The sequence below is a fragment of the Ictidomys tridecemlineatus genome, chromosome 2 (assembly GCF_052094955.1).
Source record: "Ictidomys tridecemlineatus isolate mIctTri1 chromosome 2, mIctTri1.hap1, whole genome shotgun sequence".
NCBI lineage: Eukaryota > Metazoa > Chordata > Mammalia > Rodentia > Sciuridae > Ictidomys > Ictidomys tridecemlineatus.
Genome location: NC_135478.1, coordinates 106,638,451 through 106,654,511, shown reverse-complemented (window position 1 = coordinate 106,654,511; position 16,061 = coordinate 106,638,451). Strand labels below are relative to the sequence as shown.

The following is a 16,061-nucleotide window of genomic DNA, read 5'->3' as shown; positions in this document are numbered from 1 at the left end:
GGCGCGTGGTAGGAAAAAATGTACCAAAAAATCCTCCAAGAATTCAGCAGCAGACAGGGCATAGCTACATTTGGCCATTTTTGGGGTTATCGATCTACCAATATCTGTGGAGAATACTCCCTATGGACACCCAAGTTGGTCAGAGGAAGCCAGACAGGAAGTAGAAAGTAGGACCCTTGGCCACTTCATGTCTCCCTCTAGCATTTACTAGTCTGGGAGCAACGAAAGAGCTTTTATCATTGAGGGAAAAAAGGGGGCAAAATCTTACTGTAAAGGGGAAGTAAAATAACACCAATTAAAAAAAAAAAAAAGACAACAAAATTGGAGGTGAAATCTGTATTAAGATTTACACAATGGTGTGGGCATGGCTCGGGGTGGAGCACCTGCCTAGCACGCACAAGGCCTGGGCTCAGTCCTCCCAGCACTGGGGGTTGGGGGGAAGAAGACTTGTGCTAACTGATGTGAAACATCTGATTACAAGATTCAATGGAAGACGCAGACTGACCCCTGGATTATACTCCAAAGAGGCAAGTGGCCTTGTAAGAATTCAAAACAGAGACACCTACAAATATAAAAGCTTCAGACATACATTTCAAGTAAGAACCGTTCATTTTTTGTAGTGCACAACTTAACTTCACTCCTGGAACAGAGGTGCAGACTCATACCAGGAAAATGATTTGATGGAAGCATGGAACGACCCTTCTCTCTACAGAATGCTGAGCAAAAGGAGAGGGAAGGCTCCAGCCCAGGTGGCCACCTTCAGATCCTACCAGCATTTAATTGCATGTCACCATGTGTAGGACAGCAGCTGGGAACTTCATGTCGTATGCCAGCAGGAGTTCATGAAAAACACAGGGACCCCAAAGCCTGGCCCTCCACCGGCACCCCACACCCAGGTCCAACAGGACACAGCTAGGGTCACGTACTCTTTTTTTCTTCACTCTTGTTCTCTGCCAGCACTGTGTACCGCCCCTCCTTCATAGCTTTCTGGATGAATTTGTAGTAGGGGTTGAGGTAGTGATCAAAGCGCAGGAAATCAAACTGCGAGTTCCGTGCCTGCTTGGCTTTCAGCATTATTTCAAACTGTGCTCCCTGCTTGCACACAAAGTTGGCTGTACGCTCGATGATGGCATGCATCTTGGCTGTTGGTGGCTAAAAGAAAACACACAGGTTCAAGTCATTCATCTGTCGTCATTTCCCCTAACCACACAGTTGGCTGCACACTGGTTTCACTGTTTTTCTCAAGAAACTCTTCAATTGGGAGCCCAGGCTGGTGCTGTCCCAGGGACACGATATCCTATCTCTAGATCTCACTGGTGTTGGTGGGAAGAGAACACACCTGCCAAGGCACACCGTTTTTTGCCTTTGGACAGAACCCATGGGAGCGAATCTTCTTATGCACCAAACTAATACCTTTACATACAACCAGGGTTCCACGGTGGGCTCCAGGGACTGGGTGAATCTTCTGAAGGGGTATGCAAATTTTGCACACATGCATTCTTCTAGGGGAAAAGCATATACTTCCATGTTTCCCAAGGACCTAAGAATCCCTCTGCTTCCTGTCTTGCTAGGACTAGGCTTTAGAGCCTGGAGGCTCCCTGCTGCCAAACAGTCCTCCAACACCTGAACACGCAGGTGCAGGCTCATACGAGAAGATCCCCCCAAGTCTCTTCTGTGCCCCACCACCTCTGCTCTTCTCAAGTCCTGGCAAAGGCTCCAGCAGGATGCCACCCCCACCTGAAGCAGGGCGTCCTATCCTTAAGGCAGCCAGGTCACCCTGCAGGAAAGTCCTTGCTGGTTTGCTATCAGTTCACGACTGGCACTCACAGCTCACCTCCTCCCCCCCCAGGGCCATCGAGTCACTCCACCACACGGTGCACTTGCCACTCTGGCCCACACACAACCCGTCAGACCGAGAGCTAGGAGCCATACACCCAAAATGCCTTCAGTATCTCAAGAGAGATCAGTACTGGGAAGGTGCATGGAAATCCCATGCATATAAAACTAGAATTTTTTCTCATTAAGAATGAGTGGTTGGGCTGGGGATGTGGCTCAAGTGGTAGTGCGCTCGCCTGGCATGCGCGGGGCACTGGGTTCGATCGTCAGCACCACGTAAAAATAAAATAAAGAAGTTGTTTCCACCGAAAACTAAAAAATAAATATCAAAAAATTCTCTCTCTCTCTTTAAAAAAGAAAAGAATGAGTGGTTAATGGGTTGGGGAGATAGTGGTAAAGCACTTGCCTAGTATGCATGAGGCTCTCCCTGCATTCAATCCCCATCATCACATAAAAAATAAACAACAACAAAGGATTAATAAATAAACAAACAACAATAAAGAGTGCTCAAGAATCCAACAAGCTTATTGTAGTTTAGGGGCTTCATCCTTCATAAAATTTAAAGGGCTTAATTCTCAAATTTAATTTTCTGAATTAATAATGTCCTTCACACTTCAGGATAAATGCCCCATAATTAAAGTTGTATTTAGATTCCCCAATAAATAAGATTCCATGGGCTGGGGATGTGGCTCAAGCGGTAGCGCGCTCGCCTGGCATGCGTGCGGCCCAGGTTCGATCCTCAGCACCACATACCAACAAAGATGTTGTGTCTGCCGAGAACTAAAAAATAAATATTAAAAATTCTCTCTCCTCTCTCACTCTATCTTTAAAAAAAAAAAAAAAGATTCCATGTTAAAGGCCCACTGTGGGCTGAAATATGAACCCTGATGCAGGTTTTTCATTGGCTTTGGTTAAATACAATTTTTTTTTTCTTTTTGGTACCAGAGATTTAACTCAGGGCTCAACCACTGAGCCATATCTCCAGCCCTATTTTGTATTTTATTTAGAGACAGGGTCTCACTGAGTTGCTTAGGGCCTAAGATGCTGAGGTTGGCTTTGAACTTTCAATCCTCCTGCCTCAGCCTCCTGAGCTGCTAGAATTACAGGTGTGCCATGAGCTACTGAACCTGGTCTACAATTAATTTTTAAAATGGTACCATCTATAAACTAGTCAATTAGAGATCACTTCAGAACAATGACCTTTAAAGGAAAATATGATGCCATCTAGAGCAGGTTCTACTGACCAAACAGATGTGCTAGTCTAAACTGTTGTAAAGGTAGGCCTGTTAATGACAACAGTAACATGACCACATTGGTCAAAATGCAAAGGGTAGGTGACTGTGACAGCAACAATGACCCTAAGAGTAGAGCATCTCATGAGCATAGGTTAAGCTATGTTCCCAGAGAAAGTAGACAAGGGATAAAAAGAGTCATTCTTTGCTATCGTTGTCACGCAGATTTTAGATAACTCCTTTTCCATTTCAGATGGTGATCACTCTTACTGTCCAATGGTATCTTAAACACAGCTGACAGAGGCTGGGGATGCAGATCAATGGCAGAGTATATGCTTAGCATGCCTAGTGCCTGGGTTTGATTCCCCAGGACAAAACCCTCAAAAACTAACAGTTCATGTGTAAATGTGTGTCCCAGAGACGACCTGATAAAAGGGGTGTCCTTCCCTTCTGAACCCCAGGGGAGCCCTCTGTTGGGAAAGCCTGGAGCTGAGAGGAAGGCTGTGGTCGCCTGCTCTCTCCTCTGACACATTGGCAAGAATTCAGAGGCAGAGCCAGCCTGGGAGCAGGATGGGGGCATTTAAAGTCAGGAAACCCTAAGTCATGGGCAACTATGGACTATGTGGCAGGAGAAGAGAAGGGATGAGGAGCAAGGTGGGGATCAAGCGAAGAACCTCAGGGGCAGCTGCCAGGCTGCCTTCTCCGTTGGGGACGGGGAAAAAAACCCAAAATACTTGCTTTGCCTTCAGGCCCAAATAAATTCCAGATCCAGTCACAATTCAAATGTAAAACAAAACTACAAAACAGCAGGAAATACAGGAAAATATTTTCAGTGGGAAAGCATTCAAAGCAAGCCTCAAAACCCTGCAGCCATAAAGAGGGACCACGCCATCAGCAGCACGGACTGAGAGGAAAGAGCCACACAGTGTCCAAGACAAGGCACTGGGGAGAGACCCTCGAGGCGGTGGAACAAGAGCCCCGTCCACACACACAGCAGCCATCACACACCAAAAGAGAAGGCCCTAGCTCCACAGGAGCACACCAGCCTCTGCCCCCGCCCATCTACCCCTTTCCACACCGCAGCCAAACAGGGAAGCAGAGCTCTGCCTGCTGGAACCCCAGGCCTGACTGGCACGGCTGAGGGCAGTTTCTACCCTCTTTGCGTTACACCTCTGTGCTCCTCATCTGGAAAATGGGCAACAGCTGTATCTACTGTGAACCAAGACTGCAAGCAGCAACTCAGAAGCACTCTGCTCAGGGCCTGGTATGAAGCATGCACAATGAAGCTTGCTGCGAGCTACCTTTCCCTGAGCTGCCACGAATGTAGCCATCTAAATCAAGTCCCCCAACCCTGTCCTGCTCTTGAGACCCAGTCCCCTAGAAGCACACTTGAACACACTGTTGACCACAAAGAGCTCTGGGTCCCATGACTGAACAGTGGCTTAGGAGCTCCGGCTCTGTGCCATCTGCAGTGTCTCAGAAGAGTGAAGAGATAGGTGGGTAAGGATGGGCCAAGTGACAGGCTCTCCCCACAGCCAGCTGCTCAGCATACACAGCCCTGCAGAAGGTCCAGAGGGCTGGCCTGAATGCAGGGAACTTGGGACAGATGGGTGTCTAGGTCCCTGGGAAAAGACAGTGACTGACTATGCCATGTCAAGACACCATTGCCTAGTTACACATCTGGAGGAAATTTAAGTCCCACTTCCCACACACACACACACACACACACACACACACACACACACACACACACACAGAGTCATTATAAAAGGCTAAAATAAAGGCATCAGATCACTTGAGGGGACTTCAGTCTATAGGCTCAGCTGTCAGGGGCCAAGGGCTATGTGAGTTCCCTCCTGGTGGCATAGGAGCATTAAGCAGGAGGCAAGCAGAGCCACCAGGTGCTGTGACATCATCAGGTTTTTAAGAGCAAGAACCCCCCAAAGCACTTGCTTTCTCTGCCAATTGCCTGACCTCCCTGCCAACAAGTCACACCCACCCAGTGGCCCCCTGAATCCAGGCCAGTCTTTCCACGCACAGTCAGCCAGCACCCTGCTAGCACAGCCCCGCACACCTTCCACGACACAGCCACCACAGGCCAGCACGGCCTCCCACATGGCCTCCATGACACGGCCACGACAGGCCAGCATAGCCCCGCACAGCTCCATGATGCGGCCACCACGCCCCGCATGGCCTCCACGACATGGCCACCACAGGCCAGCATGGCCTTCCACACCATGTTTCCTACCAACATGGACACCCCAGTGCAGTTTATACAACAAGTCTATGTCAGAAACCACAATGACTGAAGAACAAGGCGCTGCTACAAAGGAAACGGAAGACGCCAAGCCGAGACTCAACCAAGTACCCACATGGCAAAACCCTGCGCTCCAGGGGCCTCCGAGAGGAGGCTGGAGGAAACTAACCCTCGAGAGCCTGTGCTTCTCGCGGAGGCCACTCCTGCTTTCCTCTGGGTGGCAGGTGTTTTGGTTCTGGAGGATTCCAACAGCCATTAAATATTTTAATAGGAATTAAAGCAAGAAATTTCTGTCATACTTCTAAGTTTATATTTACATAGAAACTTTAAAAATCATATAAAAATAAGTGACATTCCCTAGAGTCAGCCTCAAGCAAATGCTTTTAGTATGAATTGTAGCTAACACAGCAAATGTGATATTGAAGGGTTAATTCTGGTGAGTCTCTCCTGCAGAGTGATCACTCAGGAACCCAGGACATGCCAACACGACCAGTGCCTGCTGATGGGAGCCTGGGGACATTAGTCATCAGTTTGCACATATTTCAGCTCTGACCTCAGCACAACAGTCACAAGCTGGAAACAGGAGCAAACCTGAGCAGCACTGACCCGAGGCAAAACCCAGAGACACAGCCCATGTTGGGAAGAGCTGGAGACATGAGCAAATCCCTGAGAGACACTGGGCCTGAGCGGGAACTGAGGGCAATCATCTCCTTTGGTCACAGGATAGGGGGTAGGAAAAAACACAAGAACTGTCACATTGCTGTGAACTTCAGAGGCAGTGCAGCAACACATGCAGAGATCAACACACTGCAGAGATTAAGAGACATCATCTCCTGCCAGACACAGATAAGGCCTGGAGGGCCCACAGTGCAGCACCTGCAGCTCAGCTGCGGAGGGCAAGGGCAAGGCAAGGGAAAGCTCTTGGCTGTGCATGAGCACTTGGGAAACTTTCCACATTCAAACACCCCTAATACAATAAGGAGACTTGCAGGCTCCTGCCTGCTGCATGAGCCAGAGTTCTTGACTTTCCTAAGTCTGTTTCTCACCTGCAAGGAGGAGAGTAACAACGCTATCCCAGAGGGCTATCAGCATCAAATGAGAAGACCCACAAGCAGTGGCTTGGCACAGCGCTGGAATACAGATCCCTCAAGTAGTAGCCTTAGCTTGGCTTTAAGGCCACTGTAACTGGACCTGAGTTCAACAAGGTGCAACTGAAGCCTCAGGCTGAGACAAGGCCATCCTGGGGACTCCACCCAACAGCAACCAGCTACAGAGGACCTGCAGTGCAGGGCTACTCACGACGGAGGTGAGTACCCAGAACATGTAGAGCCAAGGCCAGGAGCCCACAAAACCACACCAGGAAAAGTTGGAAGGACGCACAGCACTGAGCAACGCTGCCCTGAGTGTGTAGCCTCCACTAGTGTGTGCTTGGCACACTCTCCGCCAATTCTGACATGCTGGCCACGCTGTCCAGATCACGGGACTCGACCACACAGCCCCTGGGGTCCAACGGGCTGACACACTACCCTAGTTATTTTGCTACAATCCCTTCATCATTCTTTCAAATGAAAGCAAACAGGAAGTGGCCTTTTTCCCCATTAACTCACAAATGACTGCAACCTGGTTCAGCAGAATGGCAGCTGCACTGTCACTGTGCCCTCACACACAGCACTGAAGAACAAGTGGCCACCCACTGCAGCGGGCTTGCAGAAGCATACTTACCAACTCCACGTCAGATGGGACGTTCAGTCCTAGAGGGGCAATGAAAGGCTCTTCATTTTCCTCCAAATTTTCAGCCTCGCTTTTTTCTATTAAAAAAAGAAAATTGAGACCTTCAGAACAATAACCAGGGAAGAAGGCTCCTGCCAACAGCATGCAGCACTCAAGGAAGAGCACTGATGGGCTCTTCCTTTCTGTGGCTCCTTCTGAAACACTGTGGAGAGGATCCCACCATGTTGAAGCAGACTCACATAAAGAGTTCCCAAGAGGTGGGTGGTGCAGATGATCCTGCCAGCCTCAGTCCCAACCCTGGCATTTCCTGGCTCTGGCTTCCAAGGGCCATGTGAGGTGTGAGCCAACCCATATGACCTCAGCCAGAGCAGAACACTGGAGCAGGCTCTCGGCCAAAGTCCTTGCTTTGTGCTGCTCAGCCTCCCTGCCACACACATTTGCACTGAACTGGCACTGTTCCTACAGACTCTGGGGCACTACGCACAAGACAAGGTGACCACCCCCTGGACAACCCAACATTGATCATCCTAAAAACCTAAACAACATCATGACTTCTCCACCCAAGCAAACTACTGCTTTCCCCACAGCCAGATGTACCACTTCAATTCTACTCATCATTAATATCCATATCTGCCTACTATGTGTTAGATAAAGTGCCTTACAATTAAAACTTCTTGAATTCTAAGATATTCCAATTTATCAACAATTCAGATGACTATCAATCTAAGGGACATAATGAAATGCACAAAAATCAGCACAAAATTTGAAAAAAACACATTTTAATGAATTTCAACTTTTACTTCGGTTTTTACTTCCAAAAAAGTGATAAAAGAACCAAACACTAAATCCTCATCTAAATAAACATTCTCATGACACATAGCGCAGCCTCTTAAGTCAACAATCTGCCAACAACTCTTCAAGTCTAATTCCTCAGTGAACCCAGGGGAGCTGTGAGCAGGCGTCCCTGTAGGTGACACTTGGGGTTCTCACCTGAGATGCAAGTCAACTGTAACAGAGGATGAACTGTGCCCCACCTGTTTCTGCACACACTAAGGACAGGGTGAGTGGAGGGCAGAGCTACTACTGCCTAAACCCCCATGTCTGGCAAGGCCACTGTCTAGCTCCAGCAGCCAAACAACAGAGTGGAGCTGCAGGCAGCAGAAACCAAGTTCTGTGAGATCTTCCACTGGGAAAAAGCAAGTGACAACTGAGCTAAGCTTCCTCAGAACCTTTCTGAGAAGGAGGCCAGTGGTATGTGTTTAAAACAATTTTTACTGCATTTTTCAAAAATAAAAAAAGCAATTAAAATTCTGTCTTTTCAAATAGCTTTTTTGTAACCTTAAGACATGTGGAAAAGTCAAGGCCCTCCCCGGGATAGACAGGTCAAATGAGTCATTCTGTTCTCATACAGGCCTTTATTTTCAGTAGCACAAAGTAAAAATCTACCATTGCAACACAGACTCACATATTCCAATAGCCTTTTCTTAACAGAACATGCACATGCAGAACTGGGATGTGGCAGACGGCTGGAGCACGCACCTAGCATGTGCATGGCCCTGGGTTCAAGCCTCAGCACTGGAAAAAATACTTAAAAACAAAGGATCTTTAACGACAATAAACTGTGACCAGGATGAAAAATACTGTGCTAATGAGAGAGGAGAGGTGAGGTCAGGCAGAAACGGAGGCGTCAAAGCGCCTATGGCTGACACCACAGGGTTACAGATACTAAAAGGCGTTAAAGTAAGTTATTTTAAAAACCAAGAAATATTTAGAGATTCTGCTGACGTGGAAAAATCTGATTTTATCTTCTACTTTAGGTGCAGTGGCCTCTGTCTATGATCCCCAGCCATTTAGGAGGCAAACCAGATTACAAGTGTAAGGCCACTCTAGGAAGCTTAGTAAGGCCTGCCTCAAAACAAAAAATAAAAAGGGATGGGAATGCAGCTTAGTGGTGAGTGCCCCTAAGTTCAGTCCCCCATACTGGAAACAGAAACAACACTCAACTTGGTTGCTTATGGTTTTGGGCACCAAAATGAATCCCATTTGAGGGTGTTTGTGTGTGTTGGGGGTGATGTTTTATTTATATTAGTGCAAATTAAACATAAAATGCCAAGCTCTAAGTTTCTCAGGAGCCCAATAACCACTTATAAAGAGTATTTTGTATTAACAGAAGGCAAAGTTAAGAAATATACTGTTTGCAAAACTTAGAAAGTGTAACAAAGTCTATTATCTCTCAGCCCAATAATTACATTGAAACAATGGCTCAACCTCTAGAACAGGAGGACAACTGTGAAATGGCTCTGTGGGCCCAGGGTCCATCTCAGCCACATGCTTGCCAAAGCCCCAACTGGCAGCAGACAGAACAAAAGAGCTCAGCTGTTCTGATGAAATCCTACAGACACAAACCCAGGAACTGGGCCTGCAGTCATGGCTGCCTGTGCCTGATCTAGAATATTAGGAAGTTAATGTAAAGGACTCTTCTAAAGATTATTGCCATAAAAGACAATGAGGCCTTTACACATTTTAACTCTTCAGTTGTGAAATGTTGGAATTCTTGCCTTCTGGTAAAAACTCTATGCGTTTCAAACTGAAATAATGGATGTGGTCCAGAGAAGAGACAACTGCACTGGAACTATCCAGAACTTCCAAGAATAGCTTAATCTGGATAAATGCACATTTACTTCTTAGATCTGCAACATTTCCAGCACATCACAATGATCACTAAAGGGACTATCAGGTTTCAAAGCCAATGCAAACTGCTAAGTTCCTCCACTAGTCTTGAGCTCAACACGTCATGATCTCACTTGGAGGGTCTCTCTTCATGTTCCCAAACAGAGCTGTGCGTGTGACGCTTTTGCCCAGATGATGAGTATGAGGTAGAAGGAAAGCCCGAGTGCCTGCGTGCCTGGTCTGCTCCTCCATGGCCACCACTCCTCAGTGGATGGCTGGGGAGGCCCCCCACACAGCTGCTTTAGCACTCGGCTGCTCCGATGCCTCATGAGTATTACTTAAGCAGAAACCAATCAAGTCCCAAATAACAGACTCAGTTAGCTCTGACATTAAGTCTCTGTAGGATGTGATCCAGTTTGTTCAACATCTAAATGGGTTTCCAAAGTTCTCCTTTGCAACAGATTACCCTACATGTAAGCAACTTGTCCTTAATGCCTCTGGTTCACACAACTGCGGATGGCAGTGACAAATTGGTAATGGTGCTCCCAGGGCTTACAAAGTGACAAGGACATTTCCTGCTGTATTAGAAGAGCCTGGATTTCTTTGTAGCATGGTTTTGTATATTCATAGTTCCCAAAGTTAATCCAGGAAGGCACATATGAAATCTTTAATCTTGTGCTAAAATTCTTGTGCTACATGAACAAACTCCAGGGATGTCTTTCCACTGGACACTGGTCATCAGGTCAGCTATGAGGGGTAATCAGAAGCAGGCCACGTGAAGGAAAGGCTGCTGCTGCCAGACAATGGCAAGAACATCCACAAGTACTACCAATCCAGAAACAGGATCCAGAGGAAATCTGTTGTCGCCCCCGCCTGGGCAGGCAATTTGGATCCAGTGCAGAAAACGAGTCTGAGTTCACAATCTGCCTGTTGGCAGTTCACGTTCTAGTGCTGATCCACCCCACCAGAAGGAGCCCCACGAAAGCTCAGGGTGCTCTAGTCGGGGCCGGCTCACCTCTCTGTTTTGAAGGCTCCTCCTCCTCCGTTGGCTCGGATGGGTCGTAATAGTCACTGCCGTAAGTGAAACCCACGGCACTGTAGCTCCCATCCTCTGCCAGCGCCTCACTCAGCCGCTTGTATTCTTCCTCTTGAATAAAAACAAGAACTTTGTTAACAAAAATGGAAGCTTACTGAGAAAAATTTCATATATTTCTAAAGTTGTAGCTATCGATAAAGCAAACAACACATTTTTTTCAACCTTCTTTTGAGGCAAAAGTGTTTCTAGAAACGCACACTTTATGTCTATCAATATATATACTTTTGCCAATAAGTGTTTACCCACAGAAAGCAGAATACACATCTTTTGTGGAAAATTTCTTCCTGCTGAGAAAATTTTGGGATTAAGAATTGTATTAAAGACCGTTAAGGCAAAGACAAGAACATCAATTTTAATTCATACGATACTGTTAAAGAAGAACAGTTAAAGAGTTTGGTTTTTGTTTTTTCAAATCCCAGTCTGCCCTCAAAAGCTGGGAAAATTCTTTGTGGCTCTATATATAAACTATCCTGAGGTCCTCTCAGAACGCAAAGACTCCTGTTTTTCCAATCCACTGGGTACTGTCAAGATAATATCAGAAAGAGTGAGTATAAAAAAATGAATGGGAGTAAACTTTTAAATACTTAAAAAATTTTAAAGTTGTGGCTGAAATAAGTCTTTCTTGAGCAGTACCTTGCCTTGCCTCCTCCTCAAGCAAGTCCGTATGCAAGGCTAAATACCTCTCTTCATCACACAGCGCCTCTACCCGCGCCTCCTCTTCAGATAGCTGGTAGTCTCGGTTCCAAGTGGCATACTCGGCATCATACGCAGAGAGGTCATGCAGGTGACCACGCCCATCGTATCTGTAATGCGAATACACTGGTCAGCACACAGAAGTCACCGCCTAGGCTGGTGGCGTGTGGCACTCGATGTGTGTACTTACCGATTAAAATAATAAAGTAAAAGTATTAAGGGAAATGCAAAACTGCTCAGACTTACACTTCATGTGGCTAGTCATCTCTCCTACTGTTTAACTCAAGTTATCTTAAAAAAGTGTAACTCCACTGTATAGCACGATAAAACTCATAATTAAAGGCAGACAATCCTTTAAAGTGTAAATGGCATCTGCCTCACTAGCAGTTCTTACCGTGCATGGTTTGATTAACCATTCAATGCCACTTGTAAAAAAACAAAAAAACAAAAAACTTTTTTTCTGAAAAGTTAAACATCATAGCTTACATTCACACAAACCGAATACATAAATACCTATCCGTAAGAACCAAACGGTCGAAATTTCCTCGCTTCTTTCTGCTAGTCCCGAACTCTCAGGAGAGATCTTCATCAAAGAAACTTGCGTCCATGGAAGGTAAAATCTTGGCTAGGCTCTCGCCCCTAGCCACTTGGCTGAGGAAATAAGTGCTGGGTTATGTGGTAGAGAGACACACATACATAGGAACAGCGACATATACATGCAGTGTAGGAAGGTTCACTGGAACAGGCAAAAACCATTAGAAGACGCGTGTCAGTACTTCCTTTTGAACTTGATACCCCAGGAAATAACACAGATGAGGACACACCCATGCTTCTCTGGCATGGACCAATAGGTCCCTCATCAACCCAAGGACAAGAAAAGCACTTTCTGTTATACTTTTAACATGAAAAGATTCAATGAAAATGCTGTCAACGTACAACTGTCAGAAAACGAGTGAGTCGGTTACTTTTACTTAAAATACTCAGATTTGGGGTCACAGAAGCAAATATTTTAAGCGACAAAAGTCTGCCTGATTTTTTAATGCTGACTTTTGTAATGGTGACCAAGGGGGGGGGGGCAAAAATACCAGGGAACGCAAATTATTGCATTTTATTAAAATTTAAAATTAGATTTATTTTAATGTAAACCTCCTTAACTTACAAATGTAAATTATTATTTTAAAATATTACACATGTACATGTGTAGTGTTTGCTCCCCACCAGTCTTGAGAGACCTAAGTCAAATCATGTACAGAATGACATGGAAACTGCATGAAGAGCTGAGACACCAGCGCTCACCGAACTTTAATAATGCACATTACAAGTCACACTTTGGAAAGCAAGCCCGAGAGCTCAGGCAACATCGTTCCATAGAAATGGCAGTTCAAAGGCACAGCAGAGCGTGGAGCATCAGATCCAGAGCCGATCTGATCTGCAACCCTCCCTTCTCGGAGTCCTTGTTTCCTAGCTCTACCTCCAAATGGAAATGTCAGGGACGGAAAAAGGCCTATTTGGTCATTACTGTGTCCATTCTGGGCAGCTCAGAGGTCATCCCTACAGTCAGGTTCCAGAGCTTTGCAGAATCCAGTTCTAATCGTCTCAAACGACGGCTTCCTTCACTCGGAGAGACTATTCCACGGTTAGCCTTTCAGTCCGGGCCCCAGAAGTAGTGTTGCCCGAGCGGCAGGGACATCCCAGCACCCCGGGGAGAGGGAGGGAAGCGAGCGGGGAGCAAACACCCTACAGCACGTACGTCGCCCTTTCCAACCACACACTCGGCCGCCAGCCGGCCCTCCGCCGCCCCGGGCGGTGACACTGGAAGAGAACCCGCGGCGGCCCAGCCCCAGGGACGCTGCTGCGGCAGGGTGTCGGCCGCGCGAGGCCTCGCCCACCGCCCGGGAGGGCTCGCGGCGCCCAGGTTCTGCTGGCCGGGGCGGCCGCAGGCTAACTCGCGGGGTCCGAGGGCGGAGTCGCGGAGAACAAAAGCGCGCTCCCGGCGGTCGCCGCACAGCGCCGAGCGGCGCCGACCCCGCGGCTCCACCGCGCGTCGTGGCCGGTGGCCGCCCGGGACGCGCGGCGCGGCGCGGCAGAGACGATCCCTTCGGCGACGGGCGTGACGCCGGCTGCAGCCGGAGCCCTGGGGCGGGCGACGCGATCCCGCCCCCCGGACGCCGGGACCCCACGTCGGCGCCAGGCGGACCCGCGGCGGGGGAGGGGAGGGCGGCAGGGGCGGCGGGTGGGGGGTGCGACCGACCTGTCGATCAGGAGCTTGTGGTCCCCCATCCAGGGGATGAGGTGCTGTCCCTGCTCCTGGGCCAGGGCCCGCTCGTCGTCCCGGAACAGCTTGCAGGCATAACCGAACACCAGCAGCTCCACTCGGCTGCCCCCGCCGCCGGCGCCACCGGGTCCGGCCTCCTCCTTCGCGCCACCTTTCCTCTCGGGCTTGGCGCGGCCCCCGCCCGCGCCGTACATGACAGCGTCCCCGGCGTCCGGGCCGGTCCTTTGCTGCTCCGCGCGACGTCCTCGATGGCTCGCCTGGCCTACCCCCTCAGTCAAAGGCGCCGCATTCCGGCCGCAACCTTAACACCGCCGCCATGGCGGGCCACAAAATGGAGAAAGCTCGACTTCCGGCAGGAGGGCCGCACTTCCGGCGAGGGTAGTGGCAGATTCGCCAGGGCCAGTAGCCGTTTCAGCTAATGGAAAATACGTTGGCCTTCCTTTTCGCATTCCGACGCGCTGCCGCCGTCCGAGCGGCCGTGCTCAGGGGACTCACATTGTTTTCGTGTTCTCCGAAGGTGCTCGGCAACATGACGAAAGCGCGGCGGGGTACCGCGCGCCCGCTTCCGCTGCGGCCGGTGGGGCCGCGATGGCCTCTGGGGGGGGGCTCCCAAGATTCCGCGCGTGACCGCGGTGCCGCCGGGTTTTGGGTCGCTTAGGGGTTTGGGTCCCAGGCGCCCGCCTCGGAAGGTGCCCGAGGCTCGTGAGTGCCCCAGACCCCGGGGCCGCGTGCTTGGCGGCGCGTCTCCGTCTGGCCCGCATCCTCCCCACGTGCGGCTCTGGCCCAGCGCTTTTGGGTCGGAGGGTCAGGAGCTGGAGGGCCACGGGTCCTGCGGGCAGACAGCCCGTTTACGCTGGGACCGGGAGGCGAACATTCCCCTTTGTGTGCCTGGAGCCCCCCGCGGGGTCGGGGACGTCTTCCTGCCAGGAACGTGGCAGCGAGGCCGGACCCTCGACGGGGTGGGCTGGCCCTGCGGTTTCCCGTGTCGCCCCTCGGCTCACGTCGGCGGTGCTTGGAGGTAGCACCCTGGGGAGTGCAAGGGTACCGTTTCCGTCCGCGCTCGGGGGCTGCTCGGCCTGCCGGCCCCTCCCTAGTTCGAGGCCTCGCCAGGTGGGGCCCGGGGGCTGGAGGAGCGCCACCCACGCTCCGCGCAGCCTCAGGTGTTGGGCAGCAACCGAAAACGTGCTGACCTGCAGTACCTGTTTCTTGAAAATTGAGCAATGAGCAGCCTGCACCAGAAGCACTTGGAGCTTCTAGTTCCCCCGACTGGGCCACACCTTTGTGTTTTATTTGATAGGCTCCTCATCACTAGTCTAACCCAGGCACTCCTTCTTAAGCGTGGCTTCCTCTGCCCACGTAGATCTAGCGGTCCCCTAACAGGGTGTCCGGACACCCCTTCTGGCCTGTCTTTGTAAAACTCACATCACTTCCTATTTGTTCAGCATCCACTAGAATTGGCTTTGGATAGCAGGGACTTCACTGGCCCACCTTGTCCGAGGTGCCTAGAACAGTGCCTGGCACCGAGTGGGCCACATGCTGGTCAGCACAGGACGAATGAAGAGCTGCTGCGGTGGCCAGGCCATCATTTTCCTGTCTGACTGCAGCTGGCCCTGCTGCCCCAGGAGGAAGGACCATGTCTTGGTTACTTGGTCAGTCCTATGTTGGTGGCTTCTAGGCATGTACCTGTTGTTGGGGGTGCTGGACCCCTTCAGCTTCCCCTCAAATTCAGGGAGCTGTGTGTTAAAGGAAGGAGATCATTAGCCTGTCTATAACTGGAGCTCCAATTTAAGCAAATCAAAACCCAATTCAATGTAATCAATAAAACAAAAGTCGTGGAGTCAGAGAGTGCCAGCCAGCTCCCCACTGGGGACTTTTCACTGGATGGCACCCAAATATGGCCCATGGCTAGCTATTGCCAGGGCAGTGATTCCTGGGCTTTGTCTGCATGGCCTATAGCCTGTAGAATCTTACCTCATGCTGCGGAAATGAGCTCCTCAGAGCTCTTCCAGTTCCACATGCTGCTGCATTCATGAATTGTTTTTTACTCACATAAATTCTGATAAACTTTGATTTCTTTTTTTTAAAAAACAGTTCTAGTGTCAGAAGTGGGATGTGAGGCTGTCCCCACCCCTCACCATGCACAGCCCCTGGGAGAAATGAGTAAATAGGCCTCGGTGTTTCACTGCATGACTGTTCCCTGGGTAGCCTTGGACTGACCCATTTCTTGACCCTTTCTTGCTTATAATGCTCAAGATTAACTGCAGAACTCCT

General features: G+C 49.5%; 1 protein-coding gene across 4 annotated transcripts in view; it reads right to left on the bottom strand.

The window, feature by feature from the left end:
- Nucleotides 1-14,152, bottom strand: part of Sfswap (splicing factor SWAP) — a 65,647-nt gene extending 51,495 nt beyond the window's left edge. Inside the window, exons 1-5 of one of the 4 annotated variants that reach the window (XM_040292107.2) lie at nucleotides 13,767-14,152; nucleotides 11,456-11,625; nucleotides 10,742-10,873; nucleotides 7,048-7,133; nucleotides 927-1,152 (exon numbers count right to left, since the gene is read on the bottom strand). In XM_040292107.2, coding sequence (XP_040148041.2) covers nucleotides 927-1,152; nucleotides 7,048-7,133; nucleotides 10,742-10,873; nucleotides 11,456-11,625; nucleotides 13,767-13,984 — 832 coding nt within the window. In that variant the 5' untranslated portion in view covers nucleotides 13,985-14,152. Of the gene's footprint in view, nucleotides 1-926; nucleotides 1,153-7,047; nucleotides 7,134-10,741; nucleotides 10,874-11,455; nucleotides 13,741-13,766 lie in introns of those variants that run through there. The other 3 variants (XM_005336340.5, XM_005336339.5, XM_013363365.4) reach the window with 3 other exon arrangements.
- Between the last annotated feature and the right edge of the window lie 1,909 nt (nucleotides 14,153-16,061).